General features: G+C 39.0%; 1 protein-coding gene across 3 annotated transcripts in view; it reads left to right on the top strand.

The window, feature by feature from the left end:
- atg7 (ATG7 autophagy related 7 homolog (S. cerevisiae)) overlaps positions 1-21,447 on the top strand; it is an 87,625-nt gene that overhangs the window by 39,138 nt on the left and 27,040 nt on the right. For all 3 annotated transcript variants that reach the window (XM_015959077.3, XM_015959076.3, XM_015959075.3), the window contains exons 16-18: positions 465-540; positions 9,646-9,726; positions 14,612-14,734. In XM_015959077.3, coding sequence (XP_015814563.3) covers positions 465-540; positions 9,646-9,726; positions 14,612-14,734 — 280 coding nt within the window. The remainder of the gene's footprint in view (positions 1-464; positions 541-9,645; positions 9,727-14,611; positions 14,735-21,447) is intronic.

The raw sequence follows: 21,447 nt of genomic DNA on the forward strand, positions 1-21,447 counted from the left end.
ATTAACAAAATGATTTCAATCAGAAAGTGAAAATGAACAGCAATCTGTTAACAAAAAGCATTTTGAAATAGCCCAGTCAGGAGGCCAACATCAAAGTATCAGAAACTGTCAGGGTGACCGATGATGTGGTGGAGACTTGCAATATTTTACACAAGCTTTTTGTTGTGTGTTTTAAGTCTTCTTTTATTTCTGCTGCTTTGTGTTTGTTTTGCCACCTGTCAGCAGCCTTTCCAGCCAATCCAGGGATTGATTACAGAAAAAATAATAGCTCGGACAATTTTTTGACAGAACGTTTAAATTATAATAAAAGATTTTGACATGTATTTAGTTACATGCTGTTCTGACAGGTTCAAACTCACATGAATGGTATTTTTTATGTTGTTTCTAGTTTGTTACGTCGTGTTCAAGTGAAATTTAAATTTGTAATACATTTGATACATGTGTCTGTTTTATTCTGTTTGTAGGGGCTACGCAGTGGCCAGCAGCAGCGATGACCGAATGAATGAACCTCCTACGTCGTTGGGTCTTGTACCACATCAGGTCAGGGACTCACATCTTTCTGTGGGATTTTCAGTAAAAAATGTCATATAATCGTAAAAATATATGTTTCACACATCTAATTAGAAAAAAATACTGGAAATCTCAATACAATCCATTCAAACAAACTTGTCAGTATAGCGACATTATAAAATCTGTTGTTTTTCTGCCATCCACAAGGCTTTTTGTTAAGTTCATCTCAATGGTCACTTGGTGTTTTAAATGGAAACATCAAACATGATTCAATCTTGTTAATGAGGAGATTGCTCATGGTTCAAAGACACCATCAATAAGGGATCTCAGTCTAGCCAAGGGTTTGAGTCTTATTAACTGGGTGTGAAGGAGATGAAGGATTTGTGACCTTTATCTGATGCTTTTACATGAAGTTGTGCTTTTTTATAAGATCTTGGAGTCTTTTCAATATGAAAGAAAAGTTAGATCAAAGGGAAAACTCAGTGGTTGGCTTCTACACTTTATAAACATTATTAATGCAGAATTAGAGTGTTAAAACTAAACACACCCCAATATTTATCATCGTCAACTTGTGCTCAACCATCTTGGCACCTTGACTGACTCATTCTGCTGTAGACTTCCCTCTCTGATAAGATCATTGTCCTGTGATCCAAATTGGACCTTTTCTCACTGTTTAAATTTTTGTTTAACTTTTCACTGCTGGTGACTGCAAGATCCACAGGTTCTGCAAAACAAGCACAAACCATCACCTCTCCACCACCATGCTTCATAGTTGGAGGATTTAGCTGATGTGATGCTTAGCTGGTTTTCTCAATCCACTGTCATGAACTTTAAAGAGAACATATTCTGATTTTTTCTTAAGTTGTAACTTTTCAAGGGTCGATAGAAAACATGTTCATTCAGTTCTTTGCACCAAATTCCTCTCATGTGAAGCGATTTCAGCAGTTTTATCCTTGATATTTTCAGTACCTTCCAGAATTAGCTGTTTCAGGGCTCTTTAAGTTTAAGCAAACAAGCTGGAGCTGGCTACGCCCACCCTTTTCCTCTCAGGCTGCTATGAGCGGAGAAGTTTGGATTCCTGGGAGGGGCTCAGAGTAAAGCCATCGCACCTCCAGCAGCAGCTCTCTTTTGCACATGAAAGGTGGTTCTATGCTAATTTCCTTGTTCAGATGTCACAAGTAGCTTGTTGAAGACACAATTCAATTCAGTTCAAAAATACTTTATTAATCCCAGAGGGAAATTGATTATTCATCATTCCTTAAGCCAAAGACCAACATGTTTGGAGTGTTCATAGAGCCAGTTGAGACCCACAAGGCAGCACAAAAGGAAACATGAGTTTTCCATGTGTCCCCTTTAATAATGATGATGTTTTGTCTCAGCCATTCTCAGTTTTTGACTAAAATGATTTTATTTGCTAAAATCCTGTAAGATTCATTGCTCGTTATTCAGAATAAAATTGAATAGAATGCAATAGAATACAATAGAAACACCTTTTATTGTTTCGCAGTGGGCAATTATGGTAGAACAGCTGCATTTAAAGTTAAAGTGGTCAAAAGTGTGGTTTAAACCAACAGTTTCCACATTATCTGTGAGATGAGCTTCAGGAAAGGATGCAACAGTATCTGCAAGGGCAGAAAGAACTTGCGTGTTTTGAAATCCAATTTTTTCCCCCATACTTTATTTTTGTCATTTATAATTCACATTCCCCACAGCAACCTTGGCCTTATGCATCTAATAGAATTAGCATTACAGTCTTACTTGCTTTAATTGAGCTAAAATAACCCTTTAAATAATAAGAAAGACCAACCAGTGTCTCTAAGTTTATAATAGTGGAGATCTTTGTGGCAAAAGCACTCAACCTTGGATTTATAACTTGTATTTTTCTATCAACGTTGGTTTCAAGTATTTTTTTTTCTTCCGCGTCTAGGCACATTGTGGCAGGATAATGTAACATAATATGTGGTTATGAATGTTGAATTGGTTGCTGAAGTGAAAGAATCATGCAAACAAGATTGAAAATTATAGGAAAGAGATTGAGTGTGGTTGTGTATGTCAGAAAATGCACCCCTGTGTAGGTTCTGCTGTTTGCCCTGGCTTGTGTTGATCTGTTTGGATGAGTTCATTTCTCAGAACTCTGACATGGATGAACTCTGATTCAGAAACGTAGTGACTCCTAAAGGATTATTTTATTTATTGTTCAAATTTAGTCCAAACATAAAAATGAAAACAAAAGAAGATGGAAATTCTCTGTTTGCTCAAGTTACATATTCCTTACATGTAGTTTCTACATTAAGTTTGTAAGATGAACATGATCAACTTGTGTTATGCTAACTTAAAAGGGTACAATGTAGTTTATACTTGATTCCTTCTCATTGGAGTAACTTAAAAGATTGTGTTCAGCTCACTGGTTACTGCTTGGATGGAACAGATTTCCCAGCATGCCACGTTCTTTCTGAATGTTGAAAATTAAAATAAATCCATCTATTACAGCTTAAGTTCTATTTACATTTAAAGTATTATAAAGGAATTGAAATATTCATGTACTAAAAATGTTCTTAAGCTGACAGTGAGCAAAAACAAAAACCATGACTAAAAAGGAAAGTGGTACAGAGGCGCTCATAAAGCACTCAGCAGAAATCACAGCGAGCAGGTCCACCTTGGTCTACAGACACCCCAGTCCAGATCATCAAACTAAACCTGCATACAGTGAATATAAGGCAATTATTATGACAAGTTACTTTAGTTCATAAAAAATATGTTAATTCAACATGATTTGTTTAAGCAGGATAGTTTGACCCTGTCAAGTTAAACAGGATCCAAATGTAGTAAGTAAGTTGAATTAACCTTGATGAATTACTTTGACAGCACATGTACTTTAAGTTAGGATAACAGAAATGTATGATGCTGAACTAAAGCAGCTTAATCAGGTGGCTATTCATTCAAAGAGTTGGAACAAAAAAATCATTATCATATATTTTGGATTGGGTTAATGAACTGAACAAACGGAAGATTAGATGATTTGCAGCAGTCTAAAGTGTGCTCTCAGCTAACTGATTGCTGTATCTCACCACCTTCATTTGCATCTTCATCATCATCATCGTCATCATCATCAGTATTCAACATCCTCAGAATATGAATCCCTGCCATTTGCTTTGACACCTTTGCTGCTCGGGATTTTTCCCTGCCAGATAATCCATAGAAGTGTGGCATGCAAATGTGTTTTCTGTGTGTGTTTGTGTGCAGACAGAGGGTGTGATAAATACTGCCAAAGAGGGGGAGATGCCAAGAAAATAATATGCCTGGGGGAGGGACATTGTGATCCTTGAGTGTTTGTATAAATCATGGCTGAATGCATTTTTTTGCTACCAGTCTTCACCCAAACATCAAGCTGCAGGTTTTCCAGCTGCTTGCTCTTTTTCTCCCCTGTGGTACCACAGTGTCTCCTTGTGGTGGTTTTAAAAACGAAACATGTTTATTTCTCTTCACTGGTACATGCCCTACAAAAATAAAGCCCCAAATCAAACTCAAGTATTAAGACTGTATCAAGCAGTAAATAGTTTTTTTTTATTTTTAATACAATGCTTGGACATTTGTGGAAAAATGCTTTTTCATCATAAAAAGTTCAATTATGGATATTTTCAAGAAATATTCACACACTTTTGAGGCCTAGAAGAGCTCAAAGCATTTTGAAAAATAAGACTTTGTCCGCTGTGAATCTGGGCTTATCTGAACTTGTGGAAAGACCATTTAAATCGTTCAAAGCAGTAAGTGAGGGAGAGAAAAGCATATTTATCTATTGTTTCAAAGCAGTTCCAATCTGAAGCTAATGGGGACATTTTTGCCTACAATCGCTCTTCTTTTAATGGGCACACTCACAATAAACAGTAAATCACATGAGGAATAGCTGAGTGCCAAGATGGGGAAATTCAAGGAGAAAATTCAGAACAGCAACTGAATGTTGTGTTCTGAACTTGGCTTATATTTTACAAAATTATACTTTTAAGTGGTAATTAGCTCATATTTTAATATATTTGCAGTGGTTTCTAGTAGGAACGAATGTCTTTTAAGTCTTCCATGGGAGGTGTGTGTGTGTGTGTGTGTCACAGGCATGTTTATTTCAGGAATTAGAAGTGAGCCAGATCACAGTTAAGCGTCAGACCATATACATGAATACACAGATGTGCTATTGGATGCTGGAGAGCATAACAGTGTAGCCTCCATATTGGGTGGGTTCCACACTCTCCAAACCCAACTGGAGGGGCTGCTGGGTGCAACTATGACTGTATTTTGTGCAGCCTACGGCTACAACTGGTGTACTACTGACAACAGATGATGTGGGATTACTATTGACTTTTCTAGACTACCTGATTGGATTTTATGATGATTTTTTTAGTTTACTATTTTATTTAATTATATTTATTTAGTAACTATCATACCATACTATATGTCTGTTTTTTTTAAATGAATTATAAAATGTGTTTTTAGTTGGGTAAGCACCTTCCTCAGTAAAAATAAATGCACTGGAGTCCCATCTAAGATGGACCTGCTGCTACACCAGCTCCAATTGGCCAGTCCACGTCTGGTCTACGTATATGATATCTGTGCTTCAGACGACAGGATTTGACGTCTTATTTCCTGATATTTGGACATCTCACGTCTGATTGGATGAGAGCAACATGACTCCACTGACTGTTTGATCTGCAACGTTGATGTTTTATCTCCACAAATAACACAAAAAAGAGTTCTGCTGTGTGGTGGAGTTGCTAATGCTAATGGTTAGCTTCCACTAGCCGAGACATTCTCTGCTGTTTTCTGTACACTAAACCAACAACAGCCTTCCCCGTTACAAGTCAAGATGGGTGAGTCCATGAATGTTAGGTAACAGTGACATAGATCTGTCAGGCTTTTCTAATCCTAGAGTTTAACCGTCTATTCTATCAGAAGCTAATGCAGATGATAGGTGTAGGAGACTATTTTCATGTTCAGCCTGCATGAAAAACTCAGTGACCAATTCTAGTCAGAAATAATTATTAATAAATGTTTTTTTTAATGAAGCATCTCTTTAACTGGAATGCAAGAATATTAGCAGGTTTGTCTGGTTGCCACAATCTGCTGCAGATAATTAGTGGATTTACTGTATTAAAATGAGTGCAAATGAAATGCATGCTTCAGAATATATATATTTTAAAACATTTCTGAACATGTTTTTTGAGTGTTGTGTGTGAATTTTGCTAGATTTTTTTAATGAAAACCAGAAAAACCTCCCATTTCCATAGTTTAGTTCTTTTCTAAACACAGCATAGTAAATTTGTTTTTGCCTTTTTTGCTGACAAGTTTCAGTGATGCTGAGCCTTCCTCAGAGCAATGCTGATGTTGGTGGCGTTACTTCCTTCTCTGTTTATCTGCGAATAAACATCAGCAGTGCTCTATGGAAGGCTACAGTGTTAGCCGAAACTTGTCAGCAAAAAAGGTAAAAACAAGTGTTCTACTATGCTGTGTTTAGAAAATAACTAAAACAATGGAAATTGATGGATTACACAGAACAAACATACAAAAGATGCACAAAAACCTCTGTAAGCATGTTTGCAGGCTGTTTATTTTCCTTTTGTAAAACCAGATTCACTTTATTGTAAGTCAAAGTCTGATTCTGACAATATTTCTTTATAAAGTTATTGTTTTCCCTTTGGCAGCACCAATAGCTGATACAGACACACGAGGGACTGAACTGGTAGAATTATTATTAGTTAGTCATCAGATTTTCTATTTTCCAGCTCTTCCTAGAAGACTCCAGGGATCTGTCTGTTCTTTTTATTTGCAGTTGGTCAGACGATGTCAGTTATGTTCTCCGTGCCCATAAACACATCGTACATAACAAGAGCTGATGTGACAGACCAATAAAAATATACTGGAAATATGTGAAGGTAATTTTCATCTGTGGAAAGGCGTCGTACCTGAAAACAAAAGAAAAGTGCTGCTTTGTAAAAATATCTAAAAGTAGACGATGGCGTTTATTATTTGGTGTATTTCTTTTATTAGGTTGACTTTGTATAAAAACATCCATTTGGTCACCATTAGCTGAATAACTACTGTGCAAATCTTCTTTAATTTGATTTCTGGGCTTCTTTATACATTAATATGTTTGATATAAAGGATTTGCAGACTCATTTAGAGGTACTGGTCCATGCCGGTTGCTTTCTCTTTCTTTTTGCTCACACTCACCCATTAGTCTGACTCACTCACCCTTTGATATGTCATTTTCTGAACATGTGCACTTCGCCAGGTCTCATCTCACATTAATGTTACATCTGTTATAACAGTTAAATTGAAAATCCTGCCATCTAGATTTTTCTCTCTTTGCACGTTCTTGATTCTCTGGTTATTAAAATTGAAATGTCCAGAGATGAAAAGACACAAAAAAGCAAAAAAATAAAATTAAATAAATAAAAAACAAGACACAAATTGATAAATGGAGTGTTCAGATTTTTATAAAAAGATCTGTTTTTCTTTAACACTTTGTACCAGTAAAACTAAAGACATGTATCTTAATGTTCATTAATGTTATAGAGATTACTTTTTTATGTGGTGTCTTAAAAACAAAAGAAAATGTGACTTTTAATTTGAACCTTCTGGTCTCTTTCTCTGGGGTGCAAAAGTTTGGGCATCTTTGTTAATCTTTATGATTTTCCTGTATAAATAGTTAATTGTTACAATAAAAATTTTCTGTTAAATATATTATATAGGACACACATGCTCAGTGATATTTGATAATTGAAATGAAGTTCATAGGATTTACAGAAAATGTGCAATAATAGTTTAAACAAAAATAAACAGGTGCATAAATGTGGTCACTGTTGTCATTTTATTGATTCCAAAACCTTTAAAAACAAATTATTGGCACTCAAAATTGGTTTGGTAAGCTCTGTGACCTTTGACCTCCATACACTGGTGAATCCAGTTATGAGAAAGAGTATTTAAGGAGTCAATTGTAAGTTTCTCTCCTCTTTGAATATTCTCTGAAGAGCAGCAACATAGAGTCTCAAAAACACATGACCAGAAAGCAAAGATTGTTCTCATCATGGTTTAGGGAATGATGCAGAAAGCTGTCTCAGAGATTTCAGCTGTCTGTTTCCACAGGTGGGAACATATTGAGGACGTGGGCGCCCACAGGCACAGTTTAAGGCGAGGCTTGAAGTGACAGAACAAGAAAAATCTCAGATAAACAGAAGTGAAGAATGGTGAGAACAGTCAGAGTCAACCCACAGACCAGCACCAAAGACCTACAACATCACCTTGCTGCAGATGGAGTAACTGTGCATCGTTCAACTATTGGGTGCACTTTACACAAGGAGATGCTGCATGTGAGAGTGATGCAGAGAAAGCCTTTTCTTCGCCCACAGCACAAACAGAGCTGCTTGAGGTAGGCTGAAGCACATTTGGACAAGCCAGCTTCATTTTGGAATAAGTTGCTGTGGACTGATGAAACTTAAATTGAGATATTTGGGCAGAACAAGGGATGTTATGCATGGAGGAAAAAGCGCACAGCATTCCAAGAAAAACACCTGCTACCACCTACAGTAAAACATGGTGGTGGTACCATCATGCCGTGGGCTGTGTGGCCAGTGCAGGGTCTGGGAATCTCGTTAAAGTTGAGGGACACATGGATTCCACTCAATATCAGCAGATTCTGGAGACCAATGTCCAGGAATCAGTGACAAAGCTGAAGCTGCACCAGGCTGGATTTGTCAACAAAACAATGACCCTAAACACTGCTCAACATCTACTAAGGCATTCATGGAGAGGAGCAAGTAGAATGTTCTGGAATGGCCATCTTAGTCCCCAGACCTGATTAGTTTTGAAATTGTGTGTGTTAAGGAGAGCTGTCCATGCTCAGAGGCCACCAAACCTAAATAAACTGGAGAGGTTTTTGTTGGAAGTGTTTATTTCTGCAGAAGGAGGATCTACTTAAATAGCTAAATTTATTTTTGGTATTGCCCTAATTTATGCACTTGCCTAATTTTGTTTAAACATTTATTGCACATTTTCTGTAAATCCTATGAACTGTGTGTGTGTGTGTGTGTGTGTGTGTGTGTGTGTGTGTGTGTGTGTGTGTGTGTGTGTGTGTGTGTGTGTGTGTGTGTGTGTGTGTGTGTGTGTGTGTGTGTGTGTGTGTGTGTGTGTGTGTGTGTGTGTGTGTGTGTGTTGTGTGTGTTGTGTGTGTGTGTGTGCATGCGCATGTGTGATCACTATTATTATTAGGTGTAACAAACACAGACTACAGCTTGTTGTGCACTCAGCGTAAAGGTGATTGGCTGTAGGGCTCTGAGGCATGCAGGTCGCATCTCAGTTGACCCCTCTCATCCTCATCATGGTCTGTTTGAACCACTCCCTTCTGGCAGGAGGTTTGGGTTGATCTGGGCAAGAACCTCACTCCACAGCAGCTTCTTTCCCGCTGCTATAGGTCTGCTGAAGACCAGATAACTATTTTATCCATACGGACCTGAACTAGTGACCCTGTGTTTCTTTCCTAGCCTCTTATGTGATGTTTCTCTCTCATGTCCTACGTTTATTGTGCATCGTCTCTTTTATTTGATGTTTCTGTATGTCTGCACCGTTCCACCATAGCAAATTCCTGGTAACATGAGTCTCACTCACGTATTTTGGAGTAAAGCTGATTCTGATTAAAGCAATGTGAAGAATTACAGAAATGTGTCATTTTGAACACTAGGGGGAGCTCTTGTCTTATAAATTCTGGCATGTTTTCATAATTTCTTCATGAGATTGCTGCCACCGGTTAATAAAAAAATGTACTGCCCTAAAATAACATTTACCATTTTAAATGTCTATTTATTAGGTAATAATAGAGTTTTAATTTATTTTGAAATATCTGTTAACATTCTGTCAAGTATTTATAAGCAATTAAATAAACTAATTACGAACCAATAAAAAGTCCTTTATTAAGATCTTATTGTAAAGTGAATAAATGTGCCAGGAGAACAATTCCTATGGTTATTTATAAAATTCACTAAAACTGATTTTCTCTACAGCCAATGAGTTCATGTTGGTGTTGTGCATGTTCTTTCTTTTTCATACATTCAGATTTTAATATATTTTGCACTTTTTATGTTTTCCTTACAGATCCGAGGCTTTCTCTCCAGGTTTGACAACGTTCTTCCTGCCAGCCTGGCGTTTGACAAATGCACCGCCTGCTCGCCTATCGTAAGTGACACAATATGTCCTATTGTAATTATATGCAGAAATCTGGTTTAGTTACATCTCAGTGTTTGATAATTAACCCCAGCTTGTTGCTGTTGTTTCTTTTAGAGTATAAAAATTCAGATTTTTGTTTCTATGAGGCAAAGATGTTTTGAAACACAAATTTCAGCCTCAGCATAAATTGAGGGGATTCCCAACTTTCCCAGTTCCACATTGTCAAGTCAGTGTAGCTGTGCTGAAGCCTTCCTTGAGAAATACCAAAGAGAGACGCAAGGGAAAGCTAGCTGAGCCATATGGTAACAATCAGGCCGCAGTTGCTCACTGATGTCAGAATCTGACGTACACTCCCACCGCTGGCGAGTATGAGCGTTTGTGGACGGCTTCTGGAAGAGTCTAAATCAGGGCGGGAGAAATTAACCCTGGTGCTTTTTACTACTCTGTCATTGGTTAGTGTGGTTTAGTGGTACTTCATGGTCAGAGTGCTGGAGGAGGGATGGAAAACAAAGGTTTGGAGGAAGTTTAAAAAGACACAAGCAAAAGAAAGTAGAAGCGACTCGGGGTGCGGGTGTGTGGGGGGGTTATAAGTAGAGGAAGTGGAGCTCTGGCCGGTTCGCCTCATTCTCTCCTGATCTCAATGCCGTCTTTGTGTCGATAAAGAGGTCATAAAGCCCCAGATCTATCACTTTCATGCAAAGACAGGGAGACACTAAGAGGCAGAGGGGGCAGGGAGTTGGCCAGCTTCTCTAAAACTTCTCTCCGCCTACGCTCTTAAAGGGGGGGAAAAAGCATGGCGTTCCAGCCCATCTGAAGGTGTCATGTTTCTGCCTGTGTGACTGATGAGATTATTTGGTCGGCACAGAGGTGTTCATATAGTCTGACAGGGCTCGGGTAAAGCCTCTGTAGGCAGGAAGAACGGACAACGGGGTTTGGGAGGGACTATTGTTTTCTGGGACGGGGATGAAGTGAATATGTTTTAATCCCACCCACACATCTCTGTTTTACATTTTACTTATCTGCCTTTCACTCTTTTCCTTTCAGCCGGCTCAGATTTCACCTCTCCCTCTCATCGTCTCACTTCCTGCTCTTCCTCCCCCATATCTCCGCTCACTTTTGTGTCCCTGTGTCCACATATTGGTGTGTGTGTGTGTGTGTGTGTGTGTGTGTGTGTGTGTGTGTGTGTGTCAGTCTTTGTCCTTACTTTTAGTGTGTGTGTGTGTGTGTGTGTGTGTGTGTGTGTGTGTGTCAGTCTCTGTCCTTAATTTTAATGTGTGTGTGTGTGTGTGTGTGTGTGTGTGTCAGTCTCTGTCCTTAATTTTAATGTGTGTGTGTGTGTGTGTGTGTGTGTGTGTGTGTGTGTGTGTGTGTCAGTCTCTGTCCTTAATTTTAATGTGTGTGTGTGTGTGTGTGTGTGTGTGTGTGTGTGTGTGTGAGCAAGTGGATGTCTGCCTGTGTGTATTTCTGCCGCAGTCAGCTGTGTGCTGCCAGGTCACTATGGAAACAAAACAATTCAGCCTCTGTCTGGGCTGGAGCAGTTCCTGTAGAGTTGGGGCTTTCAGTGTGTGTGTGTGTGTGTGTGGATGTGTGTGTGTGTGTGTGTGTGTGTGTGTTTCTAACTCTTATAAAGCTACAAGCCAATAAAGCTCCACTCCGCAGAGTAAATCACAGCTGACGTGGCACTGTCTAAGATCTTGCCAGACACCTCTCTCACTACAGCTTCTTGTTCACGTTACAGATTGTGCTTCAATTAGAAACTATTGTTCTACAAAGATTTCTGTCAGAAAACGAGCCCCGTTGCTTCTGAACTATTTACTGTTCCTGTTTTTTATAAGAGCTGTCATAGATAGTTCAGTATGTGTTTTTAAGTTTAGTTTTTTAGCCAACAATTAGAAAAACATTAAAAAAAACTTCATGTAACTGATTACTTTTCAAGTTCAGTCTTGAACTAATTAGCTAAATATCTCATCAACCACTGGACAATTTATAATTAAACTCTCAGGCACTTGTGATTAGATTTACATTTATGACTGATTAATGTTCAGAGACAATGCCATTCGCCATGCCAACTCACCCTAGAAACAGAAAAATCGTTTCAGTCAGCAATTTCTTTATGGATATTGAGATAAAATCTGATGTTGTAGTTGAGCATCCTCCTCAACTACCTACTCTGCAACATCCTTTGCTCGAAACTGTAGCATCACATATTCACATCATCACCCAGTTTTATAGGTATTTAGAAAAATGTTATTGTTGCAGTAGCTGAAAGTCATTCACAACACATAAGTGAGATTTGACCAAGATGACCCAATGCCTAAACCTTAAAGGGGTAAGTAAAATGTGGTCTGTTGCTATATTCCCCAGAGATTGATAAATGAGGAAAAGTATTTTGTAATTAGCCCATTCATTCTCCTGATCTGGCAGTATTCTGTTAGCTGTAGCTTAGCACAAACAATGTTAGTGAATGGTAACAGCTAGCATTACATGAATATTCAGGAAGATTACTCAATAATAATCCTAATTTTTCTTGGTGATCTCTATAGTCACCAAATGAAAATAATAAGTAACATGAACACATTACAGAAGGCGATTTACACTTGGGACTCCTTTAACAGCCTTGTACTTTTAGAAAATCTCATAATTCTGTGTTATATCATAAAATCTGGGACTGTTTTTAAGGTGGAAAATCCGCTTGTTTGAGTTTTTTACCATGTGATATTGTTATTTCCCAATGAAAACAGCTCCAAGCCCGTTTTTGGCTGCATCCAGGCATTTTCCTGTATCAGCTGCAAATTCATAGTTTTACTTTGAAAATTCTGAAAATGCCTGATTGAAAGCTACTTGCATCATCAGGCATTTCTCCCCTGCCTGAAGCTGGTGGTCTCAGTTCTAAAATCTGGATATTCTGTGTATAATCTGGCAATTTACCCCTGCATTGGGGACAAAACACCGCTGTCAAAACCATGCAGCCTGTCTACAAAGACACACGCAATGGCCAGCACAGGATATTAGGCAACTGTTTTGTAACAGACTCCAGTGATCCAGTGGTTAGAGGCCCTTAAACCACTGGACTACCAAGGCCCGTACAACGGTATGTGCTGCTGTAGGTGTGTTTTATCGGTGCGGGGGTGGACGTTTTTCCAGGTATAAATTCAGGCTGATAAAAAATAAATAATATTTAAGATTAATGACATCTCAATAGCACAAACAGTAATATTTTGTCATATATTGTGCATACCATTGCTCCTAAAGATTTAAAATAGCACGATCTGGCTCCTTTAAAATGTTGTTTACGTTTAATGATTTAAGATACTGTTTTAACGTTAAGCACCAAACCATGAAACCTGCTTCTGAAATATGTGCAAGCAGTGTTTACTTCAAAACAGGATTTCACAAAAACAAATCTGTGGTGCACTGATTAATTATTTTATCAGCTGGTAAAAAAAAAGATAATCCTAGCAACAAAGTGTCATAAGCTCACCGAGTCTCACTTTGTCTTCCTGTGGGTTTTTCACATGCGGAAGTGCTTGGCTCAGGTGCGTATGTGTGCCAGTGTGTCTGCCAAATGGCTATCACAAGGTCACCACAGGTATTGGGTTGCTCTCTGTGTCAGCATCAGCTACTTTTTAACAAAGTGGCTTTTAGCCGTTAATGTGTCGCGTAGCCGAACTCGCAGAAAGAAAGGGGAGGTTGAAAAGATAATTTAGAGATGCGCGCGCGTGTGTGTGTGTGTGTGTGTGTGTGTGTGTGTGTGTGTGTGTGTGTGTGTGTGTGTGTGTGTGTGTGTGTGTGTGTGTGTGTGTGTGTGTGTGTGTGTGTGTGGCTCTGGGAGTAGACGCCAGGTCAATTCTGCAAACACACACACAGAGAAACACACTCACAAAGGCACTACTGCACACACATCTGAAGCGGTGGTAACGCTACACCTGCAGAGGAGGGTCTGTAGGCGTCCATGAAAGGCTCGGCCAATCTTAGGAAGAAAGCAGAGGATGCTGCATGCCTAGGTGTGCGTGTGTGTGTGTGTGTGTGTGTGTGTGTGTGTGTGTGTGTGTGTGTGTGTGTGTGTGTGTGTGTGTGTGTGTGTGTGTGTGTGTGTGTGTGTGGTTAAGAAATGGTTTGGTATTTGAAGTCCATGCTGTCGATAGATCAAAGTAAACACTCCAGTGTAACTGCGGAGGTGCTGAGTTGACGTACTGTGGGCCGACGGACCGGTAAACAAAGAAGAAATTCAGTTTAGGTTTCTTGTCTGTTTTTAAAGGTTTTTAATAAAATATATCATCACACATAACATCAGTACTTTTTATTAAGTTGCTATTTATTCACACTTTTAGGCATTGTCCACCTGGTGTTTAAAAGCCCTCTGGTTTATAATGAGGAATACTTTTAATACGAAGATAGATTTTCAGTGTTTGTTATTTTAACGCTGATTTCAGTCAGAAAAGGTGTAAAACATTAACTTTGCAGTTGATCAGAACTTGTTCTGTTGTCATTAAATAAATATTTTTGCCATTTTTGTTCATTTTTTTAACAACAATTACTCTTTATGAGTTGGAGATGTTGTTTTTTAGGCATTGTCCCGTTCCAAGATGATTTAGCAGAAATATTAACACATGAACCTTGGAAGCAGCAGCAGTGCTTCTTTTAGATTCTTCTGGTGAAATCTGAACTTAGAAATTGCTACAGAATTCCATGCAGATTAAGTGTGTGATGCAGAGTTGATGACACTGATTTCTGGAGTTTGAAAGTTCTTTAGGACAGCAACAGTTTTGTTGTAATAAATTTGTTAGTTTACTTAGAATAAATGCTCTTAATTAGCCACCATTTGAAGTTTGTTTTATGAAAGCCTGACGGAAATATTTGACTTTTTGTTTTGTTTGATTGTTGTTGTGTCTAGGTGTTGGACCACTATGAGAAGGAAGGTTTCATCTTTCTGTCCAAAGTTTTTAATTCCTCCCATTCCTTTCTGGAGGACCTGACAGGCCTTACATTGTTGCACCAAGAGACACAGGCTGCAGAGGTAAATCACACCCCCACTCACACTGACACTAACAAACCAAAGATGGGTTCACGTCTGGACAGCTATTCTTTAAAAATAGGTTTTTGTGTCATTTAAAAAAAAATCGCATCTATGTGTCAATGTTTGAAAATTAAATTAAAAGCACAGACAACACCATATATTAAATGTGTGGTTGACTGAAAAAAAAAACATTTTTAATGATTATTTCTGATAATAATCGGTCACTCTGAGTTTTTCATGCTCCTACACCTCCTACACCTATCTCCTGCATTAGCTTCTAATAGAAAACAGATGGTGAAACTCAAGGATCTGAAAATCCTGACCAATCTACGTCACGCTGTGAATTGTATACTTACCCATATTGACTCACAACAGGGAAGGCTGATGCTGTTTTAGCATTCAGAATCAGCAGAGAACGTTTCTTCCAACAGAAGCTAACCGCTAGCATTAGCAACTCAAACACACAACTGAAGCTCTTCCAGGCTTGTTATTTGTGGAGATAAAATTGCCTCGTCCCCAAACAAACAGACTTAAGCTGTTTTTACAAATTAAAGCCGTCAGTTTGTCTCAATGGCGTCAGGGAGCCATAGGTCATTTTTAGGTGGTCAGACTGTGGCGGTAGGGCTGTAGCGAAGCCTCGATGATGTCGACTGCTCGATTCTAAAAATTTGTCGACGTCAGATCCGGTAGTCGACGCACCACACCCACTTGTTGCATCCCCAGGAGTTTGTAAATAGAGGTGGAATCTGCCTGTTTTTCCTCTAGTTCGCCCTCTTCTCCGCCTTCACTAACATCTCCACCAAATACCGAAGACCCGAAACAATGTCCGTCCGCTACTAGATTCCTTTCCTGTTTTACCCGCCTTTGTCTCCCGGCAACGGACAACAACTTCCGGGGTCAGTTACGCTGCTCCGTCTCTATCGCAGATGTAGAAAATCACCGGGAGCGTTTCTCCCTTCATAAAGGAGCTTCTTTCAGACATTAGGAGAGCTGTTTTGATGGTAGCAGTCTCTCCTCCATGCTGGTCTGTTTGCTGGTATTTTTGGTTTATTTAAACTTGGTAACTTAAACTTAACGTTGGTAAAGCTACTGTTAGCATTTTCGCTAACAGCTTCTTGCGTTTGGATAAGCTGTTACATTTTGGTTTAGAGTTCATCTTTTTCGTGGCGTAGATCTCCCTTTTATTACATTTAGAGAGTTGTTGGTTTTCGGTTTAGTTTAAAATATCACCTTGAGTTTGGTTTAACCACCCAGTTTAGAGTTTGGACCTTTGGAGATCCTTATTTTGGTCCAGAACTCCGTAATCTTTGCCCAGCGGGACATCCCTACTTATTTGTACTTTTGTTTTAATTCCCCACAGGCAGAATTAGTTTTATTATTCCCAACCTGTGGATGGAAAGATTTATGTTTTTGTTGTTGTACATAAACCTGATCATCATTTTAACGTTTAAATCCCGTTATTGTCCCTTCCTTTTTGTACACGAGCGAAACTCCCCAGGAAGAGTCGTAACACCACTCGCCTCACGCTCATAAGTGACCAAAACAAAGCAGCATGGAGACATTCCGTCTCCAACCACCTCTCAGGCAGCAGCCTGCACTCCCAAGTTCTACACATCACCAGAACATAACCAACCAACACAATAAATGCAGTGTTATACAAAATAGAAGGCCTGTAGTGTTTATTCCCTTACAGTAACAATTTATCAGTTTTTTTGAGGAATTCATTTGAGATTTTTTGGTTTTTATTAACTGTGCAATAGAAAAGTAATCATTAGATTAATTGTCTAAATAGTCATTAGAATAGTCGACTATTCGATAAAATAATCGTCAGAATAATCATTTTAAAAATAATTGTTTACCCCCAGCCCTATTTGGCGGTGATGTTGCGCAATCGTGTCATTTTCACGAAATGAATCAGAAACGGGGTATGGGGGCGGTCTTTGCACTGCGGCAGACTTCTGTTTATCTTAGACATAACTTGCTTTTTAATGCGATCAAAGCCGCGCTCATATTTTTTTTAACAAGCCACTCCTAAAGGTGCCTGTCCTTCACAGTCCCCATGCAGTTCTGGTGATCTGACCTCCAGCTCTAACAGAGAGAATCTCCAGGAGCGCTGCATCAGATTATCATCGCAGCAGATTCTGTTTAAAAAAGCGTAACTTACGGCCCGTTTTTACTTTCATTTTCAATATAGTTGTTGGTCGGAGCTCAGCAGTAACTCACCATGTGATCATGCACAATCCTCTGTCAATCGCCGTTTATGACACAGACATTCACCGCAATATTACCACCAAGTGAGGCGGAACGAATGCTGCAAAATTCACGCATCGCCGTGCCGGCATGGCGCGTTTATAAGACACTAGTTCGCTGATTTGCTGGCATGGTGTGTCTTGTAAAAAGGGCTTTAGTGGTAGAGTCGTATGCTGCATTGCGTTGCTACATGGGTATGTTTTTTTTGTAGTCCAAGCCAGTCATGTGTACAGTGTGTTGGTAGAGACAGAATAAGGAGCTCAGTTCAGTCACATGTTTGCATCGGAGTGAGGTCATTGAGGTTTTCTCATTAGGGAGTCGCCTCAGCCAGAAATGTGTAAGAAATGGTTTGACGTGTGTACTATAACTGGCATCTATATAAAACTTGGGGCTTTTCTTGCTTAGCTTGTGCAGTGAAAATGTTTAGCTAAATGGGCCTTTCCAGGGTCTTTAGGGAACTAAGTTTTATGATCCTGGGAAAAGTTTCAAAACAGATCCCTATCCTCTGGGAATTTTTTTTTATGCGTATTGTTTTTCAAACGAAATGTTTTATTAAAGAGTCCATCTTTTAAACTCATTTATTTATCCTGTACACTTTTTGAGTTATTCTGTTGCTCAAGAGCACAAGGTCTGTCGAACACCTACTGCGATAACGTTTTGATACTTTTGCGTTTTGAGGGTTCTGCTGTGAAATATGGCTGGTTTTCTTTAAGAATGACAGAAGATGGAGTGGGTCGAGGGAGAAACAGAAAATGAGAGAGTGTGGGTGGTGTGGGTTGGTTCTGGTCCTGCCCAGCTGTGGGAAAATCCCATGTGCTGTCTACACAGCTCATATATATTCAACAAAAATGGAGTACAGAGGACAAAAATGACAAATGCTGGACTGAAATCAGGAAAAACCCTTTGAACATGATTAGATATTTAATATCATTCCTCTCTTTAGTTCTGATGATTTTGTGTATCTCTTTAGTTCCTTCCTTCTCTGCCCTTTCCGTTTCTCTCTCTCTCTCTCTCTCTCTCTCTCTCTCTCTCTCTCTCTCTCTCTTTCTCTCTCTCTCTCTTTCTCTCTTTCTCTCTTTCTCTCTCTCTCTCTCTCTCTCTCTCTCTCTCTCTCTCTCTCTCTCTCTCTCTCTCTCTCTGATAGTGTGTTAGAGGCTGGCGTCAGTCAGTTTCTCTTCAATCAGAACACAGAGACGTTGTTTTGATTTCTCAGCCCACTAGCGCCAGAAGTCTCAGCGCCTGTTTCCTCCATGCAGATTACTTCTTCTAAAAACGACTCCGCTTGGAGAGTATCCTCTTGAGTTCTTTCTCTTTTTTCTCTCTTTTGCTCAATTCCAGGAAGCGACAGTGATTTTTTTCTCTCTCTCTCAATTGTAAAAGCTAATTATTTCCAATTTCACTTGGAATCCCACGAGAAATAATTATATGTGGCTAACATTTTGTCTCAAGTCAGTTTTAAATGTTCTGCTCTGGAATACCGAGGATTCTCAGCATTAACATCAAGAGTGTAAAGTCTCTTTTCCGTGTGTGTGTTCTGGTTTGACCTACTTTTTACTTTGAAGGTATAGAAAAGACCCCCTGGCGACATTCAACAATCATTTTGTTTTCACACAAGTTTTCTGATTTTTCTTTCAGCAAGGCACTGGGTGTATTACTGTTTGTCTGTTAGTGTTTTTGAACATCCAAATGCGTGTAACCAGTCTAGGCTATAATCTACGTCAGCTGAAGTCACTACTATATACTTAGGACCTATTTTTGGTGAGTTTGTAACATGAGAACTGCTTTTTATGTGGTCCACACAGGGTTTTGGGGGCAGTTCAGGTTTGGGAGAAGTTTAAGACTGACTGAAAGCTGTGCGTGTGTCTTTGTGTGTGCATGTGGGTTGGTGTGTGTGGTCATAAGTCATGCACAAACTCAAGTGAATGGCTTCTTTGTGTAAGCAGCCTTGCTAAGATTTCAAACTGTGGTATGAACACGGCAGGGTGGAAAATGCACTACGAATCTGGCAAATTAGTTACCAGCATTTGTACGCCGCACGTTGGTTCCTAAACCCTCAGGAACCTGTGTGTTTTTAGCAAAAATAATCCACCATAATACATGTTTTGTGTCTGGCTCTGTACTTGAAGTCGGTAACTTAAAGACAGGTGGGACAGAGAAAAATAGGTTTTCCATTCAGACCCATGTGATCACATCGTATGTTTCTGGTCTAGTTTTTCTACATGCTTTAGTGTGTCTGCCCATGAATGCCCCCAAAAGAAGATTTGTTGAAAATATTCATTATGTAGAACCTGGAAGGAAATAATTCACTTGAAACACTTGGATACTTTTTGAAGATTTGCTACATTTCCCAAGTCCAAATTCAGTTTCTGCAGTTTTGACGCTTCATTTTACGTCAATTATAGAGTTTTAATTATAGATTTTCGTTTCTACGTACAACTGAAGGATCACCAACATTTTTATCCAGTCCGACTTCAGGATGTCAGATCTCTATTTACCCACAAATCAACCTTTTTTGCTGATAAATTATATAAATGAGTGTCTAATTGTGCTGTAGACACATGTAGTCAATAATTTGGCACTTTAGTGCATCTTAGTTAAAATTGAAATATTCTGCCTAAAACTGTCAGTGTTGCACCGTCGTCAGGTAAAAACTCTACACTACGTTTGAATTTAAATCTGAACAAATCTGAACAAACAGCATGATGGTAAAACTACACAAGTCAACTCCATTAGTTTAGATTTCTGGTTACCACGCATTATTTGGGTACTTTTTTTTACTTTGACCTTAACAGCAGCCTTCCATGTGTAAGTTCATCTCAATAGTCCTCTTTCTTCACCAAAACTAAACTAAAGATCGTTTGAAGCTTTCAGACCTGTGTCTCAAATGTCTGACTGGTGCTTGTCCTTAGTTGATTCAGTTGGAACACACAAAAAAAAACTAAAGATCTGTGTCTGAATTCATTTTCATTTTCATTAATGACATTTTGAGCAACGTTTAGGGGGCTTGTTCCAAACATGTTATTCAGAAACACTCAAAAGGCTGTGACCTTGGATGGACCTTGGGGTGAAGTCATTGTGAAATTACTTCACTTTCTTTGTAATAAAATGTGATGAGCTTTAGTTGTCCTTTGAGAATGGGGACTCTGATATTAAAGGGTTTTGTTTTGGAGGTTATTACCTCAGTGCCCAAGGTCATCGTGAGTCAGCATCACTCCAGCGATGGTCATGTCATTATTTTTTCTTTCTAGAGGACCACTTTGTCATTGGGTGATTCAGTTATGTTGGTTTTAATATTTGATGAAACAAGCTTTAAGCAAACTTGACCTCTGAGTAAGACCTCAGGTCTTTTGTTGGGATGTTATTGAATTTCTATGAAATCGAGACACCCACACTTGTACAGATGTGTGTATTTAGCTTTTTTCTCAACAGTCAATTTGCCTGAAGATGCCACTTAGCATACTTGAGTCAGCAATGCCAAGAAGGAGCAGTGGTCACCAAATCACCCAAGCTTGACCCTGACCTGCCCTCTACTCTTCTACGTAAAACTGCTCTCATAATGAAGAGGATTTAGTCACATTTGCCCATCACTATGCAGCTTTGAAGGCACCCAAGTACAAGCATAGACGCACACACTCACAGTAAGCCCAGCCCTCGCTTCTCACTAGTCACATGAGTTTTTTTCTTCATTCTTTTCTTTCTCTCGCGCCCACACATAAACACTCACACGTTTACTCCATGATCGTCAGAGGGCCTCGTGTATGTCAGAGCTTTATCCAAACACAGCCACGGTTGCTACATGCTAAAATTATTACCAGATGGACTTGGGGGAGGGAAATTATATTAAGACTGCTTTTTCATTAGCGAACCACACACCCTCCTCTGAGACAGAGAGATGGAGATGAGGAAGGGATGGAAAGAGAGAATAAGAGAGACATTAATTTAAAATTTCAAATTGAATGCAATCAGCTGTCCCTGAATAGTTACTTATTTCCATTTCTATTTATCATTTCATGAAATCTCTTGGAACCAATTTAGTGTGCTTGTTGGTAGTGAAACACACTCTCCCTCATAAGTCTTTGATTTGGATTTTAATCTGCTAGCTCCTGCTCTTTGACCAGCTCAGAGATTATTGATCACCATGAATTATTGAGATCTTCTTGAACTCACCTCATCTATGTTATTGAAGGAGATAGGCTGGCTGTTAACAGTGCTCATTCATAAAAAAAATAGAGCAAAATGCTATTTACTTGTCAGGTAGTAAAAATGCTGTTTTATTTATTTCGATAAAGTAAAAATAGAAAGAAGAATAGAATTTCTCTGTGCATGAACCATACAATTCTTATGTGCACAAACCAGACATGTGTCCCATTTCCACCACTCAGAGCGCCTCAACTTAGCTTTACACGCTTTGTGTGGTGTTTCTATTACAACTGAAAGTAGGCTCTAGTGGGTGAGCTTGTCAC

The sequence above is a fragment of the Nothobranchius furzeri genome, chromosome 3 (assembly GCF_043380555.1).
Source record: "Nothobranchius furzeri strain GRZ-AD chromosome 3, NfurGRZ-RIMD1, whole genome shotgun sequence".
Taxonomy (NCBI): domain Eukaryota; kingdom Metazoa; phylum Chordata; class Actinopteri; order Cyprinodontiformes; family Nothobranchiidae; genus Nothobranchius; species Nothobranchius furzeri.